Source organism: Balaenoptera ricei, chromosome 4 (genome assembly GCF_028023285.1).
Source record: "Balaenoptera ricei isolate mBalRic1 chromosome 4, mBalRic1.hap2, whole genome shotgun sequence".
In the NCBI taxonomy this organism is placed as follows: Eukaryota; Metazoa; Chordata; class Mammalia; order Artiodactyla; family Balaenopteridae; genus Balaenoptera; species Balaenoptera ricei.
In genome coordinates, this window is record NC_082642.1 from 22,703,984 (window position 1) to 22,728,713 (window position 24,730).

At 36.9% G+C, this 24,730-nt stretch overlaps 1 protein-coding gene across 11 annotated transcripts in view; it reads right to left on the minus strand.

Moving 5' to 3' along the window:
• CEP63 (centrosomal protein 63) overlaps positions 1-24,730 on the minus strand; it is an 82,206-nt gene that overhangs the window by 57,041 nt on the left and 435 nt on the right. For 2 of the 11 annotated variants that reach the window (XM_059920290.1, XM_059920291.1), the window contains exons 1-4: positions 24,442-24,694; positions 22,221-22,258; positions 16,964-17,032; positions 15,836-16,013 (exon numbers count right to left, since the gene is read on the minus strand). In XM_059920290.1, coding sequence (XP_059776273.1) covers positions 15,836-16,013; positions 16,964-17,032; positions 22,221-22,258; positions 24,442-24,684 — 528 coding nt within the window. In that variant the 5' untranslated portion in view covers positions 24,685-24,694. Of the gene's footprint in view, positions 1-15,835; positions 16,015-16,760; positions 16,877-16,963; positions 17,051-22,220; positions 22,259-24,289; positions 24,396-24,441; positions 24,699-24,730 lie in introns of those variants that run through there. The other 9 variants (XM_059920288.1, XM_059920287.1, XM_059920283.1 and 6 more) reach the window with 8 other exon arrangements.

Sequence of the window (24,730 nt, forward strand, 5' to 3'; positions counted from 1 at the left end):
TATGTTTCTATAAAAGGGTTTCATCTTCAGGAAATTCATGGAAAAGACTCTGACAAGTACAGGTTTCTGGTAACTGACTGTACTGCTGAACTGAATGAATAAGCATTTTCAGAACTCTAATGAAAAACTGATGAACTCATAAAAGTGCTAACAAAAGATCAAGATGAAAAAAAAATTAATTACGTGGGACTGAGTGAACTGATGAGGATGAGTATAATTTTTGTGACTTTCTGTTTGAATTTAAAAGAAGAAAAAATCCCACAAGGACTCAGAGGCAAAGAATATACAAATCAATTTTCACTGCAAAGTAAAGGAGCTGTTACAGTGGAGGATTACTGGACTGAATGTCAATATTATGACATAGTATGAGTGTGTTTCATGTTTGGTAATGGCAATCATTGTTGCTTTTGTTGTGGTCATCCATGTACAATGCTTGGTGTCAGTCTATTTATCTCTTGTAAAAATAAAAAAAATTAAAAAAAAAAGAAGTTGAAAATATAGCATATCATCAGTTAACAAATAAAAATCAGCATTAAATGTATTAAACTAGATTCTATATGAATTATTTTAGTTAGAAAGTTAAACCAATGAAAATAAAATAATAAAAAAGAACAAGGAGTTAATGCAATTCCAATTAAAAATTCTAGTAGAATTCTTTTTTGGAACGAGAAAGTGATTCTGAAGTTCAAACCAGAGGAATGATTAAATATAGCCATTAAAATAGAAAAAACTGCTTAAAAATTTTTTTTTGATTTAAATGAGTATTTACTGAATTCCTGGACAGGGAGAAACTGAGCTTAAAACTAATGAAAGAGTCATTTGAGAATGACAGATTTGACTCTGCAAAATGTGAAACTTCTTTATTTGAAAAAATCCCATTAAAATTAAAAACAAATAAACTGAGAAAACCTTTTACAAAAGTACGTCAAAGGGTTTTTAGTATTTAGGTATCTTTTTGTAACTTGTTTCCACTATGTTCAAAGAACATACTCCATTATTTCAAGACTCTGAATTGTGGCAAGATTTATCATATGGTCAGTTTTGGAAAGAGTTGCTTGTGCTAGAAAAAAACGTACACCACAGTTCTCTTGTGCAATGTTCTGTATATATAAATTAGGTCAAGTTTGTTGATCATGGTGCTCAAATCTACAACCTTACTGATATCTGTCTCTTGTTCCATCAGTTACTAAGAAAATTGGGTTAAAATCCCCAACTACAATTGTGGCTTCATCTATTCCTCCCTGTAGTTCTGCCACTCTTTGCATACAGATAAGAGAGAGAGAGAGAAATTTAAAATTAATTAGATACTTACAAATTCAGATTTTTTTTTTTGTCTTAGTTTGAGTTCTCCCAAAAGTGTAGATTTTAGGGCAGGTAGGTAATTGGACGTGATCCCAGGAAACACAGTAAGGAAATGAAGAGAGAGATCCAGAGAAGGAAAGAAAGCCAATAAAGTGTGTTACTGAGCTGATTTCTGCAGTAAGCACTGGAGCCACTCCCACAGGGAACTCACCAAGGAACCAAACAGAATGTGTTTCAGAATTGTTCCTCTAAGGGATGGGAAGTTGGAGAGTTTATCCACTGATTCCAGTCCCTCCACTGCTTGAGGCTTGCCCCAGGAGTGTTAACTGCCCCCACAATCCCAGGTTTCACCTGAGCAGCTTTTAAGTTTCCAGAAAGAGAAGCACAGTGTAGTGAGATGCTGGCAGTACACAGTGAGCTGTATGTAATATCCAGGTGAAATGCGGGGGCAAGGAGGATGTGATACAGGCCAATAAGAATATCTGCTACAGTTACATATCCTGAGAGTTCATATTTTTTCATTATGAAGTGTTTCTCTTCACCTTTGGTAATGTTCACTGCTTCTGCTTCAAGTACAGTTTAGCTACACCATCCCTCTATTCAAAGTGTTTGTATGGTATATATTTTAATTTTACATTTTACTTTCAACTTTGCTGTATCTTTATAAACATCAAATAATTGAGTTCAATTATCTTTACCCAGTTGGACAATTTTTATCTTTTAATTAAGCCATTTAGTACATTTACATTTACCGGACCTCTTGGGATTTATATCTATTGTCTTACTAAGTGCTATTTGTACTTAATAAGCTCTACGTTCCTATGTTTCTTTTTCTCTCCTTTCTTGCCTTCTTTGGGGCTGATAACTTCTTACTTCATTTTTCTCCTTCTGTTAGCTTAGAAGACATATACTCTATTAACATATTACTATATACTTTTAATGGTTCTCTCAAGATTAAAACTTAACTAATTAATATTAGACTTAACTAATGTTAATTAGATTAACATTAGCTAACATTAACATTAGTTTTACCAATTCCCAGGCAACCCAAGGACTATAGAAATACTTTAATTCCATTTACCCCCCACCAACTTGACTGAAATGCCATCATAATTCCACATATATGTTCAACTGAAGGCTCTTGTTGCTATATACAGTAAATATTCGTTTAGATTTACCCACATATTTACTGTCGTCTTTCGCTTCTTCCTTTATCCCTTGAGCTTCCATCTGGGGTCACTTTCCTTCTGCCTGAAGGACATTCTTTTAGTATTTCCTTGGTGCAGGTCTCCTAGTGACAAATTCTCTCAATCTTTGTTGCTCTGAAAATGTCTTGATTTCACCTTTATTCTGGGTATAGAATTTATTTCTGGTTTGGCAGGGAAAAAAAGTCATTTCTTTGTGGACATCATTCTATTGTTTTCTGGCTTTCACTGTTTTAGCTGACAAGTCAGCTGTTAGAAGCTGTTCGTAGATCACCTTTTCTTCTTGGTAAATATCTGGTTTTGTTTTATTTTGTTTTCTTTGATAACTTTTCAGATGTCCTCTTTGTCTTTAGTTGTCAACCTAGGTAAATATTTCTTTTTGTTTATCTTGCTTGAGGTTTTTGGATTTCTTAAGTACATGGCCTTCCTCACTTTTGGCAAAATCTCAGTCAATTTATCTTCAAATATTGCTTTAGCCCATTCTCACTTTGTTTTCTCCTTCAGGGATTCCCAAAACACTCATATTTGACCTTCCCATTGTATCCTCCTTTCTCCTATCCTCTCTTCTATATTTTCTATCATTCTGTCTGTGCTTTATTCCAAACATTTTCTTCTGTCATATCTTCCAGTTCACCAATTATCTCAATCTTTAAGGCCTTAATTTCATTTATTCTATTTTTCAACATTATGATTTCCACTCATCTTTTAATAGTTTCCAATTCTTTCCTGAAATGCTCAATCTTATCTTTTATCTCCTTGAACACAGTAAACATAGCTATTGTAATTTCCTTTCCTTTTCTTTCTTTTACTTTCTTTCTTCCTGTGAAAACATCCTTCCTGGAGCTTGCCATTCTCAAATATTGGTAAGTTACTCTAGGCTACCTGTATAGCTGTCATCTTGGGAACTCCCTTCACCATTATTCTGGAGGCTTTCTGTGCTTTTCTGCTTTTTGCTTTTTAAAAAAATTCTCTGTCATCTTCTTCAAAAGTTTACTTCTCATTTTGGTAGAACATTCTTTTGAGATTTTATATGTCTGAAAATACCTTTATTCTCTTTTCACATCTGGTTGAAAGTTTGATTGGCTGTAGAATTTAGTAGTAAATTTCACTCAGGATGTTTTTAGTTAATTGTGAATCTTTCAGACTTTAACATTTGGTAATGGCAGACTAGGTATTCTGGGCCAGTCCATACACTGAGGACAACTATATAAGTAAGATTTCTTAAAAAATGTGCCTGAAGTCAAGTGCTAACATGATAGGGAAGAATTACCAGGTCAGCATCTGGGCTAGGCTAGAGGTGGAGGGAGGTGAGCCCAGAGTTTGGGGCAAGTATTAATTGAAACTAGAGAAGGCAGCTGAAAGGATAAGAGGCCAAATGGGGGTTTTGATAACTTCGAGGGGCTATGAGAATAAAAGATTTGGTGCCCAAGACAGCTCTGAACCCCTCCTTGCTTTGAGTTGGGACCCTGAAAGGCTGTACCCTAGGAGTAAGAATGAGCCAGATGTAGAAAAGGCCTTCTTGAAATCGCCAATCAACTGCAGACATCTGAATCTCTAAACTCAGTTTAAGATGATCTTAAGAGAGTGCTAATGTCTGTCCCCAGGCATCTCCAAAGTGCTAGGGACTCCAGAAACTTGGAAAAAGCAACCTAAACTTTCTCCAAAGGGAAAAAAAACACTATTCTGTGTCTTAAACTATTTCTTCAAATAATTTTACAAATACAGTGCTTGATAACCCACTCAGAAAGTAATCCCACACACACAAGGAGATAAGACAACAAAAGTGAAAAAAAGCAGAAGCAATAAAAGATAGAAAGAGATCCATGGCAAATCTAGATATTGGCATTATCAATTCTTCCTATCATTGAGAAGGTACTTTTTAAAAAAGCAAATAAAAATGAGACAGTTACTAATTCCCCAGAAAACAAAAACATTGTACAAGAAATAAGTTTGATTATTATTATGCTATCTGACTCAGTTGTAAATAATAATTACCATCTTAATGATATAAACACTAAACACTGACCTAACCAAAAATTAAGATATACAATTCTGGCAGGGTGAGGGGATGGAAATTGTATATGAGAGCAAAGCCCTTATTTTTTATAGCAGCAAGTTAATAGATAAATAGTTAAAACTGAAAATTAAGAATATTGCCATAAAATGTTATATAGAAATATGAAGAGAATAACAACAACAACAAAAAGAGTTAAAGACACTGAAATGACTGCCTCAGAGAAGCAAGAATCCTAGGTTCAGAGGAATAGGGCAGATGATCACTGTTTTTTCTTACGAGCTTTGTAGAACCATTTTTCTTTTCATTTACTATGTGAGGCAAGCATAAATATAAAATGTGAAGAAAAGATTGTTTAATTTCATTTATTTACCAGAGTCTGGTTCATAATGGGCACGCAACAATATTTAAATTTCTTAAAGAAAAAGAGGAGGAAAAAAGAGGTTAATTGCTGAGAGCAAGAGATAGCATTAGAGAAATGGAAGCGAAGGTTTGAAAACTGTCAGTATGGATGATATCGTTTTAACTACAATTTAGAGTTTTCAAAGTGGTTTCTTAAACAGTAACTCAATCTTCACAACAACACGGGAACATAGGGATTATATCCTAATTTTACACATGATGAAATGGGCTCAGAGAGGTTAAATTATTTGGCCAAGGCCATTCAGCTGAGAAAAGGCACAGCCAGGACTCCAAATTCCTTACTTGTTTCATTAGCTCTACCTGCTCTGTAGGGCATTAGAAGGTAACAGCAGCAGAAATGTCCATTAAAACCGATCGAATCCCAACAATGTAATCAGAAAACAGATCATTCACTTATGAAATGAGTTGTTTATACTAGTACTCCAAGTATGATCTGCAGATGGGCTGGAGCTGGTCACAACAGCAATCCAGTGTGAGATAAGAACCTTGAAGCAGAATGTAAATCAACTATGTTACAAAACACACTGTGTAGTGCAACTGACAGTTTTATACAGCAAAACTTTCTGTGAAGTGAAGGATGCAATGTACTACTTCACATTCTGGTGCAAGCCTTTTATCTCACCATGGACCTGTCATTTCAGTAGCACTGGTTTATACCATAGGACTGACTGCTTCTAGGCCTGAAACTTTCAAACAAATAAAACTGACAAAAACTTAAAGCTCTATATTCTAGTTCTTCTATCATGTGCTATTCAAAGTAGATTATAAACATGGTATTACCAATAACAGTGAAATTACAATTTCACAGACAAACTCTATGGAACAGATTCCTATAATTAGTATTTGGTAAAAACACTTTACCTCTAGAAACTTAATCAACTTCCAGCAACCCAATCAATGAAGCTGCAAATCATTGACAGCTACATTTCTAAACATCTTTTATGTCCCCAGGCCAAACCTGTAATCTTCAAATCTTTACCAAGGAACCTATCTACTCAATCTCTTTAATTCCTCTTTAAGGTATTAAGTACAGGCATACTTCAGAGATACTGCAGGTTCCTTCCAGATCACAATAAAGCAAATACTGTGATAAAATGAGTCACATGAATTTTTTCGGTTTTGCAGTGCATATAAATGTTGTTTACACTGTACTGTAGTCAACTAAGTGTGCAAGAGTATTATGTCTAAAAAACAATGTATATATCTTAATTTAAAAACACTTTATTGATGAAAAAAAATGCTAACCATCATCAGAGCCTTCAGTGAGTCATAATCTTTATGTTGGTAGAGGATTTGAAATATTGCAAGGATCACCAAAATGTGACACAGAGACATGAAGTGAGCAAATGCTGTTAGAAAAAAGGTGCCAGCAGACTTGTTCAACACAAGGTTGCCACAAACCTTCAATTTGTAAAAAAATACAGTATCGGCAAAGCATTATAGAGTGAAGCGCAACAAAACGAGTAGTTTTATTACTGCCTGTAGTGCAGTAATGCCCTTGACATCAAAACTAAGCTGCAGGAATAAGTTTCAACAGCCTGGGCATGAATATTCTCATGATCACACACACAGGAATTTCCTTAATGGGTTTCTAACAAAGTTAAACAACTTAGATATCCACATATATAGTTGATGGTTGAACAGCATGGGTTTGAACTGTACAGGTCCACTTATACATGGATTTTTTTCGATAAATATGTACTACTGTACTACACCACCCAAAGTTGGTTGAATCTGCGGATTCAGAACTGCAGACACAAGGGCCAACTGTAAAGTTATATGTAGATTTTCAACTGCATCGGGGATCAGTGCCCCAACCCACAGGTTGTTCAAGCGTCAACTGTATAGTGTTTTTTAACTAGGAAAGCACTATCACCTTAACTTTCTAAACAGAACTACTTTTGTTTGGCCCCAGGAGCAATAAAGAAGTAGTAACTAAAGTAACTTACCAAGGAGCACTGACCCTACCTAAATTACAATTTTTAAAAAATCAAATATGATTATCATTCCATGCACTTTTTTACCCACCTTCTATATCTTTTCATGAGGTCTAATTTTATTTTTTTTAATTTTTTAAAATTTATTTATTTATTTTTGGCTGCATTGGGTCTTCACTGCTGCGCACCGGCTTTCGCTAGTTGCGGCAAGCGGGGGCTAATCTTCGTGTGGTGCACAGGCTTCTCATTGTGGTGGCTTCTCTTGTTGCGGAGCATGGGCTCTAGGCGCACAGGCTTCAGTAGTTGTGGCATTCGGGCTCAGCAGTTGTGGCTCGCAGGTTTAGTTGTTCCGTGGCATGTGGGATCTTCCCAGCCGAGGGCTCAAACCCACGTCCCCTGCATTGGCAGGCATATTCTTAACCACTGCGCCACCAGGGAAGTCCCATGAGGTGTAATTTTAAAATACATTCTCAAAAGTCTACCCAAATTTTAAAATAAATTCCAGTTTAGCAAGTGGCATTCTCAGAACACTGAATCTAACACGGCCAATGTTACTATGTACGGTGGACCCCTGAACAACATGGTTGAACTACATGAGTCCACTTATATACGGATTTTTTTTTCAGTAAATACTACAGTACTACATGAATTCATGAACGTGGAATCTCAGATAAGGAGGATTGACTGTAAAGTTATATGTGGATTTCCAAGTGCATTGGGGTCGATGCCCCCAACCCCCACATTGTTCAAGGGTCAACTGTACTGCTTTGACCCAAAGTGCACATGGCCAACTGAGAGATTCTCTTGACAAGGAAAGAAACACTTTATGAAGCCTAACTCTTTCCTTGTGACATGAAACATTTCTAAAATATTCTTGATAAGTGAGTATCATCAACAGAATCTACCATTCACAGAAACACCCCTGAAGAAGCTGAATGACAGCACTAATGAGTGGTGATCCTACTGGTAGGAAAGCCCATCTAAGTGGGGCTTGGGACCAGTGTTTCCCTACAACTCTTCCAATCCTTCTGAGGTCAACATTGATGCCAGAAATTTAGGGGCAATTCTTGCACTTATATATGCTTTCTGCTTCCCTTCCAATATTCAATGTTCTTTTCACTGTACCAGCTAAATTAAGAGAAATCAATTAGCAAATGTTATTAAACTTTTCCCCCAAATCACCAATAACATTGGGTGATGAGATCTCAAATAATATTTATTTTCTTTTCTTTCTTTTTCCCTAATTGTCAACAAGTGCAAATATAAATTTTTTAAGAAGAGTTTCCTGAATTTTATTTTAAACCTAACCAAAAGAAGCCAATTATTGAATTTGGGGCTTAACTTTTTACACTAGTCATACAATGAGGCCAAAAACAACATTCGCTAAACTCGGTGATTATTAACATAGGCATGTAATAGAATGAAGGTTTTTACAAAAATCATGTGACACCCTTTACATTTTCTTAAAGAAGTTATTGTATGTATTCCATGTGACCAAGGTAACATGATCCTTGAAATAAATATTACTATTCTTATGCATTTTCACCAATGAATTCTTCTGAAAGAAACCATCAGAATTTGACACACAAATGCTTTCTTTGCATTATGAAAAAGACAGTATCACCAGTTCAAGATGGCAATGTAGGAAGATCCTGAACTCACCTCCTCCGACAGACTCACTGGATCTACAGCTAAATATGGAACAATTTCTTCTTGAAAAAAGAACCTAAAGCCTAGCTGAGTGACAACCACACATTGGGTAAAAGAGAAGAAAACCATACAAAAGCCTGCAGGGGAGATGGGGACACAATCTCAACATAAACCTCACCCCTGGTATAGCAACCAACAACCAGAAGAGAACTCAAAACTTCCTGAGGAGCAAAGGGTTCAAACCCCACATTGGGCACCCCAGCTTTTAAGACATGCATTTGAGAGATAAGCCCCCAAAACATCTAATTTTTGAAAACCAATGGGTCTTGTGTCCCAAGACCCACAAAATGATAGTGATGAGAAACACCTCTTAGAGGGCTCATGTGCTTAGACTCACCCACCCCAGAGTCCAGCTCAGACGCAGCCAATCATGCTTAGACGTAAAGTGAATAAGGCTCACCTGCTTATATTAAAACCTCCATCAGAGGGGCAGGCGTCTAGTTCAACACACACATCTAGGAGCCTGCTGGAACACTCTGGGAACAAAGACTGGCAGGCACTACCTTTGCTGTGCTCCAGAGCACCAGTATCTCTCAGAAGGGAGATTTTACACACATCAGGTGTCCTGACTTTTACAGCTGCTACCCAGGATATGATCTTGGTTACCTGGCTCTGGAGGCCAGGGGAGCTTGTGTTCTGGGTCCCAAGGAACTGTAATAATTGGTGTCACCCAGAAAGGAGCTCATTCCCCTGTCTGGTGCCTGGATTTCTGTGACGGATGCTAGGGAACACCTCTACATCAACTGGCTCTGGTGGTCAGTGGGGCTTATACTCATGGGTCCTACAGGACTGTAGCCCAAGGAGAAAGAGTTCTTAAACAGCTACAACCCTGAGGGCACAGCAAAGGCAAGAGACCCAGGAGCTCAATCTTTCTGCGAAGGGAGACTATGAACTGATCATCCTGACTGCTAACTAAGGGGCAAGCTTCTGATTAGGCATGCATCTTTTCTTTTTTTTTTTAGGCATGCATCTTGGAGTTGACTTTAATCCTTTCCAGAGACCTTGGAGGGCAGGCGCTACCTTTGCTCTCACACTCTGCTGCCTCTAGTGCACCAGTGTCTCCTGGAGGGTAGCTATACACGTGGCTGGTGCCCAGGGGACTCCCCTCGATTACCTAGCTCTAGGTGACTGGAGGGATTTGCATTCCTGGATCCCACAAGACTATGGCAATCAGAGGGATAGTTCTTGGCAGGCTACCACCCCCAAGGCACTGCACAGAAAGCAGAATGAGGCACACTCCCTAGGGTTTCTGTGAAAGAGTCCTCTTTACTTGTCTTGGACCTTCAGCCTGAGGAGCAGGCTTCAGGTTTGGCTCACATTTAGTGGCCTACGGAGTTGCTATCAAGGAATATAGGCTGTGGACGCCATCTAGGCACTCTCCCTCTGCCTTGCTCCAACCCATCAGTATCACCCAGAAAATAGTTCATCTGGAGCCCACAAAGTGGACACCTCCAGATCACCTGGTTCTGAGGACCAATGTGGTCTACCCTCACCACCCCTCAGAACTGTATATATTTGCATACTTTAAAAGCTGCTGCCTGAGGGTCCAGCTTCCAGTCAACCTGAATCTAGGTTCTGAGATCCTCCACTCTGGGACAGTGACAGGTTTTGGTACATCCTCAACTACTGGGAGCTACTAAAAATATAATAGGCTGCCTGGACAAGCACAGAGGTTTGAGAGACAACCAGGAACTGACGCAGGGTTGAATAACAAGGTTCATCTCCTACACAAGGCCACTCGATCAAGACCGCAAGAAGTGGTTGTTTCATCTACTGTACAGAAACCAACAGAGAGTCGAGCAAAATGAAGAAACAGAGGAATATGTTCCAAATGAAAGAATAAGATAAACCTCAGAAAAAATCTTAATGAAATGGAGATCTGTAATTTACCTGATAAAGAGTTCAAAGTAATGGTCATAAAGATGGGGAGAAGAATGGATGAACACAGTGAGAACTTCAACAAAGAGATGAAAAAATATAAGAAAGTACCAAATAGAAGTCACATGAACACAGTGAGAACTTCAACAAAGAGATGAAAAAATATAAGAAAGTACCAAATAGAAGTCACAGAGCCAAAGAATGTAATAACTGAACTGAAAAAAATACACTAGAGGGGTTCAACAGCAGACTAGATGAAGCAGAAGAAAATATCAGTCAACTCAGGGACAAAGCAGTGGAACTTACCCGATCAGAGCAGCAGAAAGAAAAAAGAATGAAAAAAGGAATTTATGGAACAACATCAAACAGACTAACATTTACTTTATAGGGCTCCCAGAAGGAGAAGAGAGAAAGGGGCAGAAAACTTATTTGAAAATATAATGGCTGAAAACTTCCCTAACTTGGGGAAGGAAACAGATGTCCAGATCCAGGAAGCCCTGAGAGTCCCAAAAAAGATGCTACCAAAGAGACCCACACCAAGACACATTACAATTAAAATGTCAAAAGTTAAAGACAAGGAGAGAATCTTAAAAGAAGCAGAAGATAAACAACTAGTTCTATACAAGGGAACCCTCATAAAACTATCAGCAGATTTTTCAGCACAAACTTTGCAGGCCAGAAAGCATGATACATTCAAAGTACTGAAAGAAGAAAACTTCCAACCAAGAATACTCTACTGAGCAAAGTTTTCATTCAGAATTGAAGAAGAGATAACGAGTTTTCCAGAGAAGCAAAAGTTAAAGGAGTTCACCACCACTAAACTAACCTGGCCTGACAAGAAATTTTAAAGGAACTTCTTTAAGCTGAAAGAAAGGATGCTAATTAGTAACAAGAACACATATGAAAGGATAAATCTCACTGGAAAAGTAAATATATAGTGAAGGTAGTGGATTAATCACTAATAAAGCTAGTATAAAGGTTAAAAGACAGAACTATGATTACAATAATTAGCTAAAAGATACACAAGGTAAAAATACATAAAATGTGACATCAAAAACGTAAAACATGAGAGTAAATGTTGAGCTTTAGAATGGGATCAAACTTAAGATGTTATCAACTTAAAATAGACTGTTATAGATATAAGTCGTTAAGTGTAAGACTCACGGCAACCACAAAGCAAAAACCTAGAATAAATACACAAAAGAGAAAGAGAAAGGAACATAAGCATACCACTAAAGAAAGTCATCAAACCACAAAGGAAAAGAGCAAGAGAAGAAAAAAGGAACAGAGAAAAACTACAAAAACTGCTAGAAAACAATTAACAAAATGGCAATAAGCACATACCCATAATAATAACTTTAAATGTAAATGGACTAAATTCTCCAACAAAAAGACATAGAGTGGCTGAAGGAATAAAAAGCAAGACACACCTACATATGCTGCCTGTAAGAGATACAATTTAAATATAAGGACACAGACTGAAAGTGAAGGGACGGGAAAAGAGATTCCATGCAAATGGAAATAGAAAAGAAAGATGGAGTAGCTATACTTATATCACACACACAAAATAAAGACTTTAATACAAATGCTTTAATAAGAGACAAAGAAGACATTACATAATGATAAAGGGGTTAATCCAATGAGAGGATATAACATTTGTAAATCTTTATGCAGCCAACATAGGAGCACCTAAACATGTAGCACAATTATTAACAGACCTAAAGGGAGACATAGCCAGCAATACAATAATGGTAGGGAACTTTAATATCCCACTTACATCAATGGAAAGATCATACAGACAGAAAATCAATAAGGAGACATCAGCCTTAAACAACATGTTAAACCAGATGGACTTAACACATATTTATAGAATATTCTATCCAAAAGCAACACAATATACATTCTTCTCAAGTGTATATGGAACATCTTCCAAGACAGATCATATGTTAGGCCACAGATCAAGTCTTAATAAATTTAAGAAGACTGCAATCATATCAAGTATCTTTTCCAACCACAGTGGCATGAAATGAGAAATTACACGAAGAAAAATGGGAAATATACAAATATGTGGAGATTAAATAACATGCTATTGAATAACCAATGGGCAAAGAAGAAATCAAAAGAGAAATCAAAAAATACATTCCCATTTTGTTTTTCTCAAGGTAACATGCCAAAATTTACAGAATGCAGCAAAAACAGTTCTATGAGGGAAGTTCATAGTGATAAACACCTACCTCAAGAAACAAGAAAAGCCTCACACAAACAACCTAACTACACCTTAACGAACTAGAAAAAGAACAAACAAAGCCCAAAGTTAGTAAATTAGAGCAGAAATAAATGAAATAGAGACTAAAAAGACAACAGAAAAGATCAATGAAACTAAGAGTTAGTTCTGTGAAAAGAGAAATAAAATTGACAAAACCTTAGCTAGACTCACCAAGAAAAAAAAGAGAAAAGACTCAAGTAAGTCAGACGTGAAAGAGGAAATATTACAAGTGACACCACAGAAATACAAAGGATCATATAGACTACTATGAAAAATTACATGCCAACAAATTGGACAAACTAGAAGAAGTGGATAAACTCTGACAAACATATAAGCTACTAAGACTGAATCATGATGAAATAGAAAATCTGAACAGACCACTTACCAGCAAGCAGATCAATTCAGTAAAAAAAAACTCTCAACAAACAAAAGTCCAGGACCAAATGGCTTCACTGGTGAATTCCACCAAACATTCAAAGAAGAATTAATATCAAGCTTTTTCAAATTCTTCCAAAAAATATAAGAAGGGGAATCTTTTCAAAACACATTTTATGAGGCCAGTATTAGCCTGATACCAAAACCAGACAAGAGTGCCACCAAACAAAAAAAATTTTTTTTTACAGGCTAATATCCCCGATGAACATAGATGTAAAAATTCTCAACAAAATATTAGCAAACTGAATTCAGCAACACATTAAAAGATCATATACAATGATGAAGTGAAATTTATTCCAGGGATACAGGGATGGTCCAACATCTGTAAATCAGTCAATGTGATACACCTCATTAACAAAATGAAGACAAAAATCATATGATCTCAACAGATGCATAAAAAGCATTTGACAAAATTTAAATCCATTTATAATAAAATCTCAAATCTCTCAAAAAAGCAGGTATAGAGGAAACATACCTCAACATAATTAAGGTCATATATGACAAGCCTACAGCTAAATCATACTCAATGTTGAAAAGCTCAAGGCTTTTCCTCTAAGATCAGGAACAGGACAAGGATGTCCACTCTTACCACTTTTATTCAACATAGTATTGGAAATCCTAGCCAGAACAGTCAGGCAAGAAAAAGAAATAAAAGGCATCCAAATTGAAAAGGCAGAAGTAAAACTCACTGTTTGCAGATCACGTGAAAATAGCTAGGAAACCCTAAAGACTCTATCACAAACTAATAGAACTAATAAATGAATTCAATAAAGTTACTGGATACAATATCAATATACAAAAATCGATTGTGTTTTTTAAAATAATAACAAACTATCAAAAAGAGAAATTAAGAAAACAATCCCATATACAACTGCATCAAAAAGAATAAAATACCTAGAAATAAATTTAACCAAGGAGATGAAAGATCTGTATACGGAAAACTACAAGACATTAATGAAAGAAACTGAAAAAGACACAAATAGATGGAAAGATATTCTATGCTCATGGATTGAAAGAATCAATATTGTTAAAACTGCCATACTATCCAAAGCAATCTACAGATTCAGTGCAATCCCTATCAAAATTCCAATGGCATTTCTCATAGAAATAAAACAAAAAATCCTAAAACTTGCATGGAACTGAATAGCCAAAGCAATCTTGAGAAAGAACAAAGCTGGAGGCACCACACTAACTTCAAAGTATATTATAAGGCTATTATTACATACAAACGGTATTGTATTGGCATAAAAACGGAGACTTAGATTGACAGAACAGAACAGAGAATAGAGATCCCAGAAATAAACCCAACATATATGGTCAATTAATTTATGACAAATAAACCAAGAATATACAATGGGGAAAGGACAGTTTCTTCAATAAATGATGTTGGGAAAACTGGACAGCCACATGCAAGAGAATGAAGCTGGACCACTATCTTACACCATTCACAAAAATTAACTCAAAATGGATTAAAGACTTGAACATAAGACCTGAAACCATAAAACTCCTAGAAGAAAACATAGGCAGTAAGCTCCTTGATATAGGTCTTAGTGATGATATTTTGAATCTGCACCAAAAGCAAAAGCAAAAAAGCAGCAAAAGCAAAACTACACAAGTGGGACTATATCAAACTAAAAAGCTTCTACACAGCAAAGTAAATCATCAACAACATGAAAAGGCAACTTATTGAATGGGAGAAAATAACTGCACATCATGTATCTGACGAGGGGCTGATATCCAAAATATACAAAGAACTTTTACAATTCAATAGCAAAAAACCAAACTATCCACTGAAAAATGGGCAGAAGATCCAAATAAGACATTTTTCCAAAGAAGACATACAGATGACCAACATGCACATGAAAAAGATGGTCAGCATCACTAAACATCAGGGAAATGTATATCAAAACCACAGAGATATCAACTCACACCTTGCAGAATGGCTAGTATCAAAAAGACAACAAATAACAAGTGCTGGCAAGGGTGTGGACAAAAGGGAACCCTTGTACACTTGGGTGAGAATGTTAAGTTGGTGCAACCATTATGGAAAATAGTATGGAGATGCCTCAAAAAATTAAAAATAGAACTACCATATGATCCAGTAATTCCACTCTAGGTATTTATCTGAAGAAAACAAAAAAACATTAATTCAATAAGATATATGCACCCCCCTGTTCACTGCAGCTTTATTTACAATAACAAAGATGTAGAAACAACCTAAGTATCTATTGATCAATGAATGGATAAAGAAACTGTGGTACACACACACACACACACACACACACACACACACACACATATAAAGAATATTATTCAGCCAAAAAATAACAGTTGCATTTGCCACAGCATGGATAGAACTTGAAGGCATTACGCTAACTGAAATAATTCAGACAAAGAAAGACAAATATTGTATGATCTCCCTTACATGTAGAATCTACAGAAACAAACAAAAAATAAGCTCATAAATATAGAGAACAGATTGGTGGCTGCAAGAGACAAGGCTTGGATCGGGGGGTGGGAGAAATGGGTGAACTGTGTTTTGTTTTGTTTTAAATAAATTGAATTCAAAATTTTTTAAATGCTTTCTTCAACACATATTTAAGAAACATATTTATTATAAAAGGTAAGGTGAAAATATCAAAGAGTAGCAAATCATCCGCTTTACCTCTTTGTGTTTCATATCCACCTGACTCCTGAGAGCCTTAAGTTCCCGTTCACGGATGTCCAAGCAAGTTTCTAGAGCATGTGTCTGTCCTTCCCACTCAGATTTTTTATGAGCTACCATTATGTCAATCTGTTTCATGAGCTCCTGTAGTTCTGCTTCACAGGATGTCAAAAATCCCCTATAAATAAGGACAGACCCTTAAGAACATAGAACATATCTCCAAGTGGCTTTTCATCTTTCACATGTAAAAATACAGCAGATGTAAAGCTACCTGAAGTGGAACAGTGTCAACAAATAAATTATCAGAAGCAGAGAACAGGATCTCTGAGCTTTTCCTTTTAATGCTCACATAAGATGATCACTTATTCCACGGAAGTTTGTCTTCCTCCAGTAGCCGACCTAAAGCCTAAGTCAACTGGTCAAACGCAAGGTTTATGTTTGAAGTCTGGTTTGTGAGTGAGACTTCCACAACAAACAACTAGCTCTTCTGTAACATTTTAGGGAAGCTTTCAGGAAGAATCCAGGCAAGCATATGTCACATTCTCAGCTCGTCAAACAAAATAAAAAGCTTTGGAAACAAGTAGGCTATTGGGAAAATGACAATACAATTTTAAGAGCTGTTTTAAGAACCTCCATCCTTGAGCCAAATTTATTCCAACTATTTCTTTCCAACTTATTATTAGAAACTTACCACATCCTACCTTATTGTTGTAAACTTACTGATGTCCTTCAGTGTTTCAGGAGATGCCAGATGTTACAAAGGTAGAAACAGAATTGGACATAGATGTATTGGATTCAGAGGTTTCCGGGAATGGCCACAGAGAGATAACTCCTAAGGCTTAAATACTTCTTTTAAAAAAAGCATTTGTTCTTAGTGTCACAAAACCTCTATAGCCTTTTGCTTTTTAAAAGCAGAAAACTTAACTGGGATGATGGTAAGCATCCAGCTTCACACTGCTGAGATGAGGGAAACACCCCAAGGAGCGATACTGTCCACAAACACGACATGGATCAGCTTAGATTTTGCTCACACTTCTGCTTCTGTACCCAAAGCACAAAATGGTCAGAGGCATAACTCAGACATGCTTTTTAAACTCAGTGAGAAGCTTAAGGTCAAAGCAAACTTACCCATCATGTCCTCGATTTTGTATTCCTTCCAACAAAGCCTCCATCGCCAAATCCCCTTTGTTTTGGCAACTGGGAAAGCAAAGAACTCTGTCAGGAGAAAATTCATTTTTTATGTTCTAACATTCCAACTTACAAACTTAAGAATGTGAATGAAAGCACACAAATAGCAATGAGAAAATGCAGCACTTCTTAAGATGACTGTAGAAGCAGTCAAGGAATATCTCTTCAAGAAATACTAGAACCAAACACATTTCAGACTAAAACACAACAATTTAAAATGATCTGAATTGCCATTGACACTCCCCCTGCACGACTGAAGTCAAATACCTCACTGTCACATCCCTACTTCCTCATGTAAGAGTGGGCCTGGGTGGAGGTGGGGTGCTAGCAGCAGAGGAACACTGACACTAACAAAATGAGAGGTCAGAGGAAAAGTGTAGCTTCTTTTAAAGAGATATTGTAAAAAGGTTAAATGCCCTGTGCTTCAACTTCTTGGTCCATCATGGGAGATCCTATTCACCCGCTAGATGACAGGCCCATGAAGCTCCTAGAACACCCTCCCTCACCTAAGAGGCAGCTACGTGGGCCCTCCCTCCTCTGTACTTCATTGCTCCTAGTCCTTAACAGGTTCTTTCATAGGAGTTACACCACCCTGGGAATGTCCTTTTGCACACCTTTTTCCCCTACTATTCAACCGTAAAGGGTAGAAAACCAGTTTTTTTCACGCCTGCAGCTCCAGGGCTTAGAGTTGCATTTCAACCTGGCCTGTGCTGAATGCTTTTGACTGAACTTATCTCAATTCCCCTCCCTTTTCACCTACCCCCCCTATGCAAACTGGTCATAGCTGGAAAACTACAGAGAAGAGTGTAGCAGAGAAAGAAGGGAAGGGAGGTAAAACAGAGACACAGGAGAATGAGAAGACTGGAAAATACAACCACTACACGTTATTTGCATCTATTTCTAAAGTTACTAACAGGAGTACTAAATAACTATTCATGCACAAATATGGCAGAGAGGATTTCTTTCCAGTTGGTTTATCCTTTGTATTACACCAACATTAGACAAAATAAAAACCTAAAGAAAAACGCTTTCATGGTCTATTCCACTTTCTTTCAAACAATGATACAGTCAATTACAACACAACGCAGATTCTGTGTTTTGATCCACTCTAGGGAACTGAGAGGCAGTACACAGTTCACACAGTACCATGCAGATGGAAACCCAGGATAGAGTCCTGCTCTGCAACTAAGTAGCTTTGTGTCCTTGGACTTCAGTCTTTGCCTCTATAAAGTAAGAAGCATGATCTATATAATCTGCACGGTTTCTTCCAGCTTTTTAATGGGATTCTAATAGCCAATTACATATATTCTGTATCATGCTCCTGACAACTCTACATGTGTATTTATTAAATACGTAGGAAAGTGCTCTTCCTAAGGACAGAGCTACTACAGTTATTCAAAACTATCATTAGTAAAATTATACTCCTTTAGGTCATGTTATTCTTAGAAAATACATTTAGTAATATATATTAGAAACAGATTTAGTAACATATAATACATAATATATTTTCTGGATATTATTTAGTAATTAGGAATATTTATAATAGAAGCTAAAAGTCACTGAATACTCAACTGTTCTGCCTGTCTATATTGTCAGATTCAATCTTCATAACAATTTTAAAACATAAATACTATTACTTTGAGGAAACTGAGGCTCAGAAGGTTAAATAACTTGATTATGGTAAACTACAAACCACAGTCCTAGGATTCAAACCTAGGCAATGTGACTCCTAAGTTCCAGCCAATGTGCAATCTTTATATATTTTACAGTATTCCGGATCTTAAAATACATCAGCATATCTTCTTTTGATTTAATAATGTGTTCTTGGCATAAACAAAATCAAACCAAATTGAAAAGTCTGGACACAGGAAAAAATATACAAACTTAACTATGACGTCACCACCATGGCCACCAGGTGGCAGTAGCACAACAGTGAAAATAGTCCACATAGGGGAAAATAGCCATTTCAGAAATTAAAATCATGGTCTAAGACTTAGATAAGGAGATCTCTGTTTTTAAAAAAAAAAGGTGGGGATGGGGTGGGGAGGAACCAGTAACATTCTCTGTGGAAAATAATCTTACTAATATATAATGATCTTTTAACAATACTTTCACTATCTCCTCGAGCAGCTGACAAACACCATCATTTCTCATTCCTGAGGATCAGGTAAATAGCAAGGACTCAGCTCTTCTGTGGACTTTTCTCACCTGAGTTTCTCATAGCTATATCACTGACTCCTTTCCTAACCAACCTGACCCTCATTCAGCTCCATGCACTACATCACTTGCTTTCTTTTTTGCCTGTGCCATGTGGTAATTATATAAATTTTATTCTTTATCCAAATAAATACAAATTTAAGCAATTACTGTTTGATAATCTGCTACTCCTTGCCACTAACATGAAATGTTAATGTAGTTAAATGGAAACTGTGTAGCTCTACAATTGGTACAGGACACTCTTAATCATTTCTGCAGTTAGACCAAGATATCAACGAACAGAAGTTATAATTAAAACTCTCCTTTCAAATGAAGACTACTTTAAATCAGTGAAATCTAGAATAAAATGGTTAAAGGAAATACAGGCTTTTTCACCAAGTCTGGGAAGCAGGGAAAACATACTTTAAATCTTAGGGAAAAAAGAATCCAAAGAGGTTATCTAGGGACTTCCCTGGTGGTCCAGGGGTTAAGAATCCGCCTTCCAATGCAGGGGACGCGGGTTCAATCCCTGGTCAGAAAACTAAGATCCCACATGCTGCAGGGCAACTAAAGCCTGCGCGCCACAACTAGAGAAGCCCGTGTGCCGCAGCGAAGACCCAGCGCAACCAAAATAAAAAAAACAAAAAACAAAGAGGGTATCTAATAATGGGAAAATCTTTGATATTCATTAACATATTGGAATTTAAGAGCTAGAAAGAACCTGAAGGGCTCCAATTTAACCTCTTTATTTTACAGATCAGGAAAAATATCCAGAGTATGCACCCAAGATCAAATTACTCACAAAATGGGACACAGGAAGAAAATAAAAACTCTGGTTAGATATGTGCACTAAGAGAAGGAATATGCCTACTCATCAAGTCTCATTTAAAGGAAGATAACAATGCTTTGTCCCTTACCTGCCTCGGTGTTACTGTGATTACAAAGATCTATGGCTATGACAGATATACTATGACTGATAAACTGTGCCTGCTCCAATAAATAATCAATATCATTTATGACTGCCCAGAAAGGTTCCTACTTAAATTTAAGGGAAAAAATTATCAGATAAAGTATCAAAGAAATTTTCCAAAATAAAAATGAAATTTTAAAACACTGTCCAAACTATGACTCAAAATCCAGAAAGAATAAGGGGCTAAGACTAAGAAACCTTAGTAGACAAAAATACACTTTTACATGGGAAAAACGCTGTAAGCAAAGCTGAAAGATAAATGACAACATTAATTGAAAGTTTTATCACAAGGGGTTAATTAACCAAATATATAAAGAGCTTCTAAAAACTGAAGGAAAAATTAAAATCTATAGAAAAATGTGCAGAAGATATGAACAAAGAGTTCTCATAAAAAGAAATGCAAATGACCTTAAACGTATGAAAACATGCTCAACCTTGCTCACAATAAGAGAAACACAAATTTAAACTACACTGGGTTACCCTTTCTTCTGTATTAGATTAATGAAAAATTAGAAGTTTGAAAATGCACACTGATGACAAGGCTATGGGAACAGGCATTCACATACACTGTAGGTAGGAATGCAAAACGGTACAACTACTATAGAGGAAATTTTGGCAATACTTAGCAACTGATATATATGCATTTACCCTTTGATCCAACAATGCCACTTCTAGGAATCTATCCCAAACATATGTTGGCAAGAATACAAAACCATACATGCAGAAGGATATACATTGCAGGACTATTTGCAAGAGTAGGAAACAACACAAATGCCTATCTACAGGGAACTAGTTGACTATTCATCCACCAATGGAATAATACTATGAAGCTGTGAAAAGGGAAAATGACCTCTACATATGTCTATGGTGGGATCTACACGGCATATAATATTAGATGAAAAAAGCAAGATACAAAACAGTATATGCAAACACTACTTTTTACCTAAGAAAGGGAGAAAATTATAGATATATATTATATATATTATATATATTACATAAATATAAATTATATATTATATATGTTATGTATAATACAAATGTCAGAATATATTAAGGATATATAATTATATATAAATATATAATATATATAGTGTATTTGTTCTTCTGGAAGGATAAGCTCAAAGCTGGTAAATATGATACCTATAAGGAAGGGAAATAGGGTAGAGAAAACAGGAAGCTAAACTTGTCTGGATGTATACCTTAACAGCTACTTGTTTTATAGGCACTATGCTAATGTTTTATAATATAATGAAACAAATCCAGTTGGAAAAAAAAAAAGCAGTATTGAAAAATATTGGAAACAAAATGAAATAAATCAACTATCAACTATATATCAGGTTGGCAGCCTTACCATATAACAAATTGTTTCATTGGTTTTAAAATGCAACAATTTTACTGTACATATTCCAACTGGGATACACACTAAGGACAAAAATGTACTATACAGAAACCCTAAACATCACTCAGGAATCATATTGTTAATAGTAAAATTGGTATCACTAATTTGAAAGCATTATATATAATACAGAAAAAGTATGTTAATAGGCAAAAGAGAAAAAGATACAAATATAAAATCAAGTGTTTAAAAAAAACTATGAAATTAAATTGGAAATATCAGTGTGAATTCTGGATATTTCTCTTTTTAAAACATGTACATATTTCCTAACTTTGGCCACTGTAAATCCTAAAACCAGTGACCAATCTAGTAGCAAGAGTGCCTTCAGCACCCAGACTGGTCTCTAAACACCATCTCCCACTGAAAGGAACCAGGGCTTCTTGGTGGCCAGAAATGTTTAAATGAGCCAGGAATATGTTTTACCAGAAAAGAAGGAAACTTTCAAAGATTACTGGTCATATCAAAGTGGACAGAAGCCAACTTAAACAGGCTGCCACTCGCCAACAACAGGACAACTTGAGAAGCCCCCCCCCCCAAAAAAAAGACTGCAGTAGGTTGAAACAGTTCAAATATATTCAAGTCTATAATTTCATGATGATAAAAAAAAAAAAAAAAGGCAAAACCCTCATGGTTACCTTTGGAGGTTGCTAGGCCACCAACTCATTACTGTGCTCTGAAAATAGAGGGAAAGAATTAAGCATTTTTCTCGTCTTTCCTATACAAACTATTTCAAATAGCTGGTGGGGTAGTCAAATAGCTGGTGAAGTAAAAAGTTCTTCTTCATAAAAAATTTCCAGCTAATAAATGCTGAAGAATGACAGAATCAGAAAATCACCGTACTGCAACTGCTAATGCAATAGTGGATATAGGCAACCTAAATCCACGAAAGGATCTCACCATTAAGCAAAAGGCTCATGGAGAATTTCATGATGGATGGACTGGGCCGACAACGCCTGAACCCACTACGATGCTCAATTTTAACATCACAGAGAGAAAACTCAGACATCATGTGCCTCCCTGTTTTGCACCACTGATGAAATCTTGCCCTGCCCTCAACCCCACAAAAAAAGTCAAGGTTGAATCTGATCAAGCTTCTAGAGCAGTGCTGTTCAACAGAACTTTATGCAATTATGGAAATATTTTACATATACACCAAACTATTGGGCCCTTGAAATGTGGCCAATGCACTAGGGAACTGAAATTTTTAGCTTTATTTCATTTTAATTCATTTAAATAGTCACCGATGGCTGATACCTACTATATTGGACAGTGCAATTCTAGACCTTACTACCAGTTTAGAGGGAATAAAGGGAATAGATGTACAAGTTAAAGCATACCATGTGGATGCAATCAACTAAATCTAGAATGTTAAGGGAAAAGAGAGGCAATGAAACTGCTATATTAAAAAAGATTGAAAAGGTGTTATCAACTCAATGCAACACGTGGATCTCTACGGGATTTTGATCCAAACAAGCTACTTATAAAAATACATGTATGGGGCAAGTGGGGAAACCTGAACCCAGGCTGAATATTGACATTATGGGATTTTTATTAATTTTCATAGATGTGATGACAATACTGTGGTTTTGTAAAACTGAAAACACAAACTTAGTTCTTGAAGAAAAATAACCTAAAGTAACATAAAAACCGAAAATTCAATTCCTGAAACCCAGGTCAATGTTGGCTTTAGCTGAATTTCAAATCAAGTTGACATATGCTTAAAAGTAGGAAGCTCTGATAAAGTGGACCACTGATGCTGTCACCATCTGCCACCACTACTACGTAAGTGAGAAGGGGAAGGAACAAGCAAAGGTGTTCTACCTTTTAATGGGAGACAAGTGGCATCAGTACAATTAACATATACAATAACTATAAAGAATTGTTAAAACCTGAATACATTTTAAAGAGCAGTGTAACTGAATGTTTATAAATATCTAACCCATTTTAATTTCAGTCATTCTTACCATACTGATCACTGGTAATGATATAGTCAAAAGGCAAGAAGCTCAGGATAAAAATCAACCTAAAGATGATACTGCATTCCAAATAAGAAAATACATACCCTTTGTTATATCATTAAGCTACAGCTATGATCAATATAAATATAAATATTTGAAGGTAACATGTAGCTAATGATCCTTATGATTTCCTCTTCGTATCTATTAAATAAAATTAAATGCAAGCATGTGGGGAACTGTATAACGACAGGGCACAAATCCTACAATACTGCTTTTATTAAACGAAGAAAAAAAAATGTTAAGACTGGCTTAGGAATCATCTGTAAGGCTCAAGGAAAACTACTCTGCAAGTAAGAGTGCTGTAACTATAAATGAAGACTAGTCGCTGAGAGCAAGCTCATCTTTACCCTGATGTTGTAAGAAACATTAAAAAAAAAAAAAAACCACATTATGAGCCGAGATTTACTGCCTTCAAATACCTTCATGATTATTCTAAGAACCCGTTCCTTTTATTCCCTTACTTCATTATTTATTTCCCATCCCTGATTTGAATGGAGCAATCCATAAGTTCAGGGTTCCCCAACTTCAGTCCTTCATGATTTCTGACACATTTCCGTACCTAATGTACTAACATTAAGATTTTTAAATCAACTCACTTTTTACAACTTGCTAAACTTCCCACCCATAAATGAACCGCTAACACCTGCCATCAAAGACCTAAGTCTCAACAATGTTAGGAAGCTAACCAGATGAGGCAGCCCAGGCGGGAGGGCTGGGCCGGGGGTCTCTCCCCTGAAGTGGAAGACTGGCCCGCGGCCGACTCCGCTCGGGGAAGATGAGCAGCTCGCCCACCCCACAGCCCTCCCGCCGGCCCGGCCTCCGGAGAAGGGCTGACCACCTGGCTGGCCCGGACAGTGCGCTGCGGGAGGCCATATCTGGCTTCGCGGGTCCGCTGAGCGTCCGCCGCAAGGCCGAGAGGTGGGGCGCCGGGGCGGACCCGGGCCGGCGGGGTCGAGCCTGGAGGCCAGCGGGCCGCTGAAGAAGCCGGCCCCGGGCCATACGGCCGCTCGGGCCGCGGCCCCACCGCAGCCAGGGCTGCCTGTGGACACCGCCGCCCCTCGCCAGTCCGACGTTCGCACATGCGGTTACGGGGATGCCGCGAGCGCGCCCCCGAAGCTTCCCGCCGT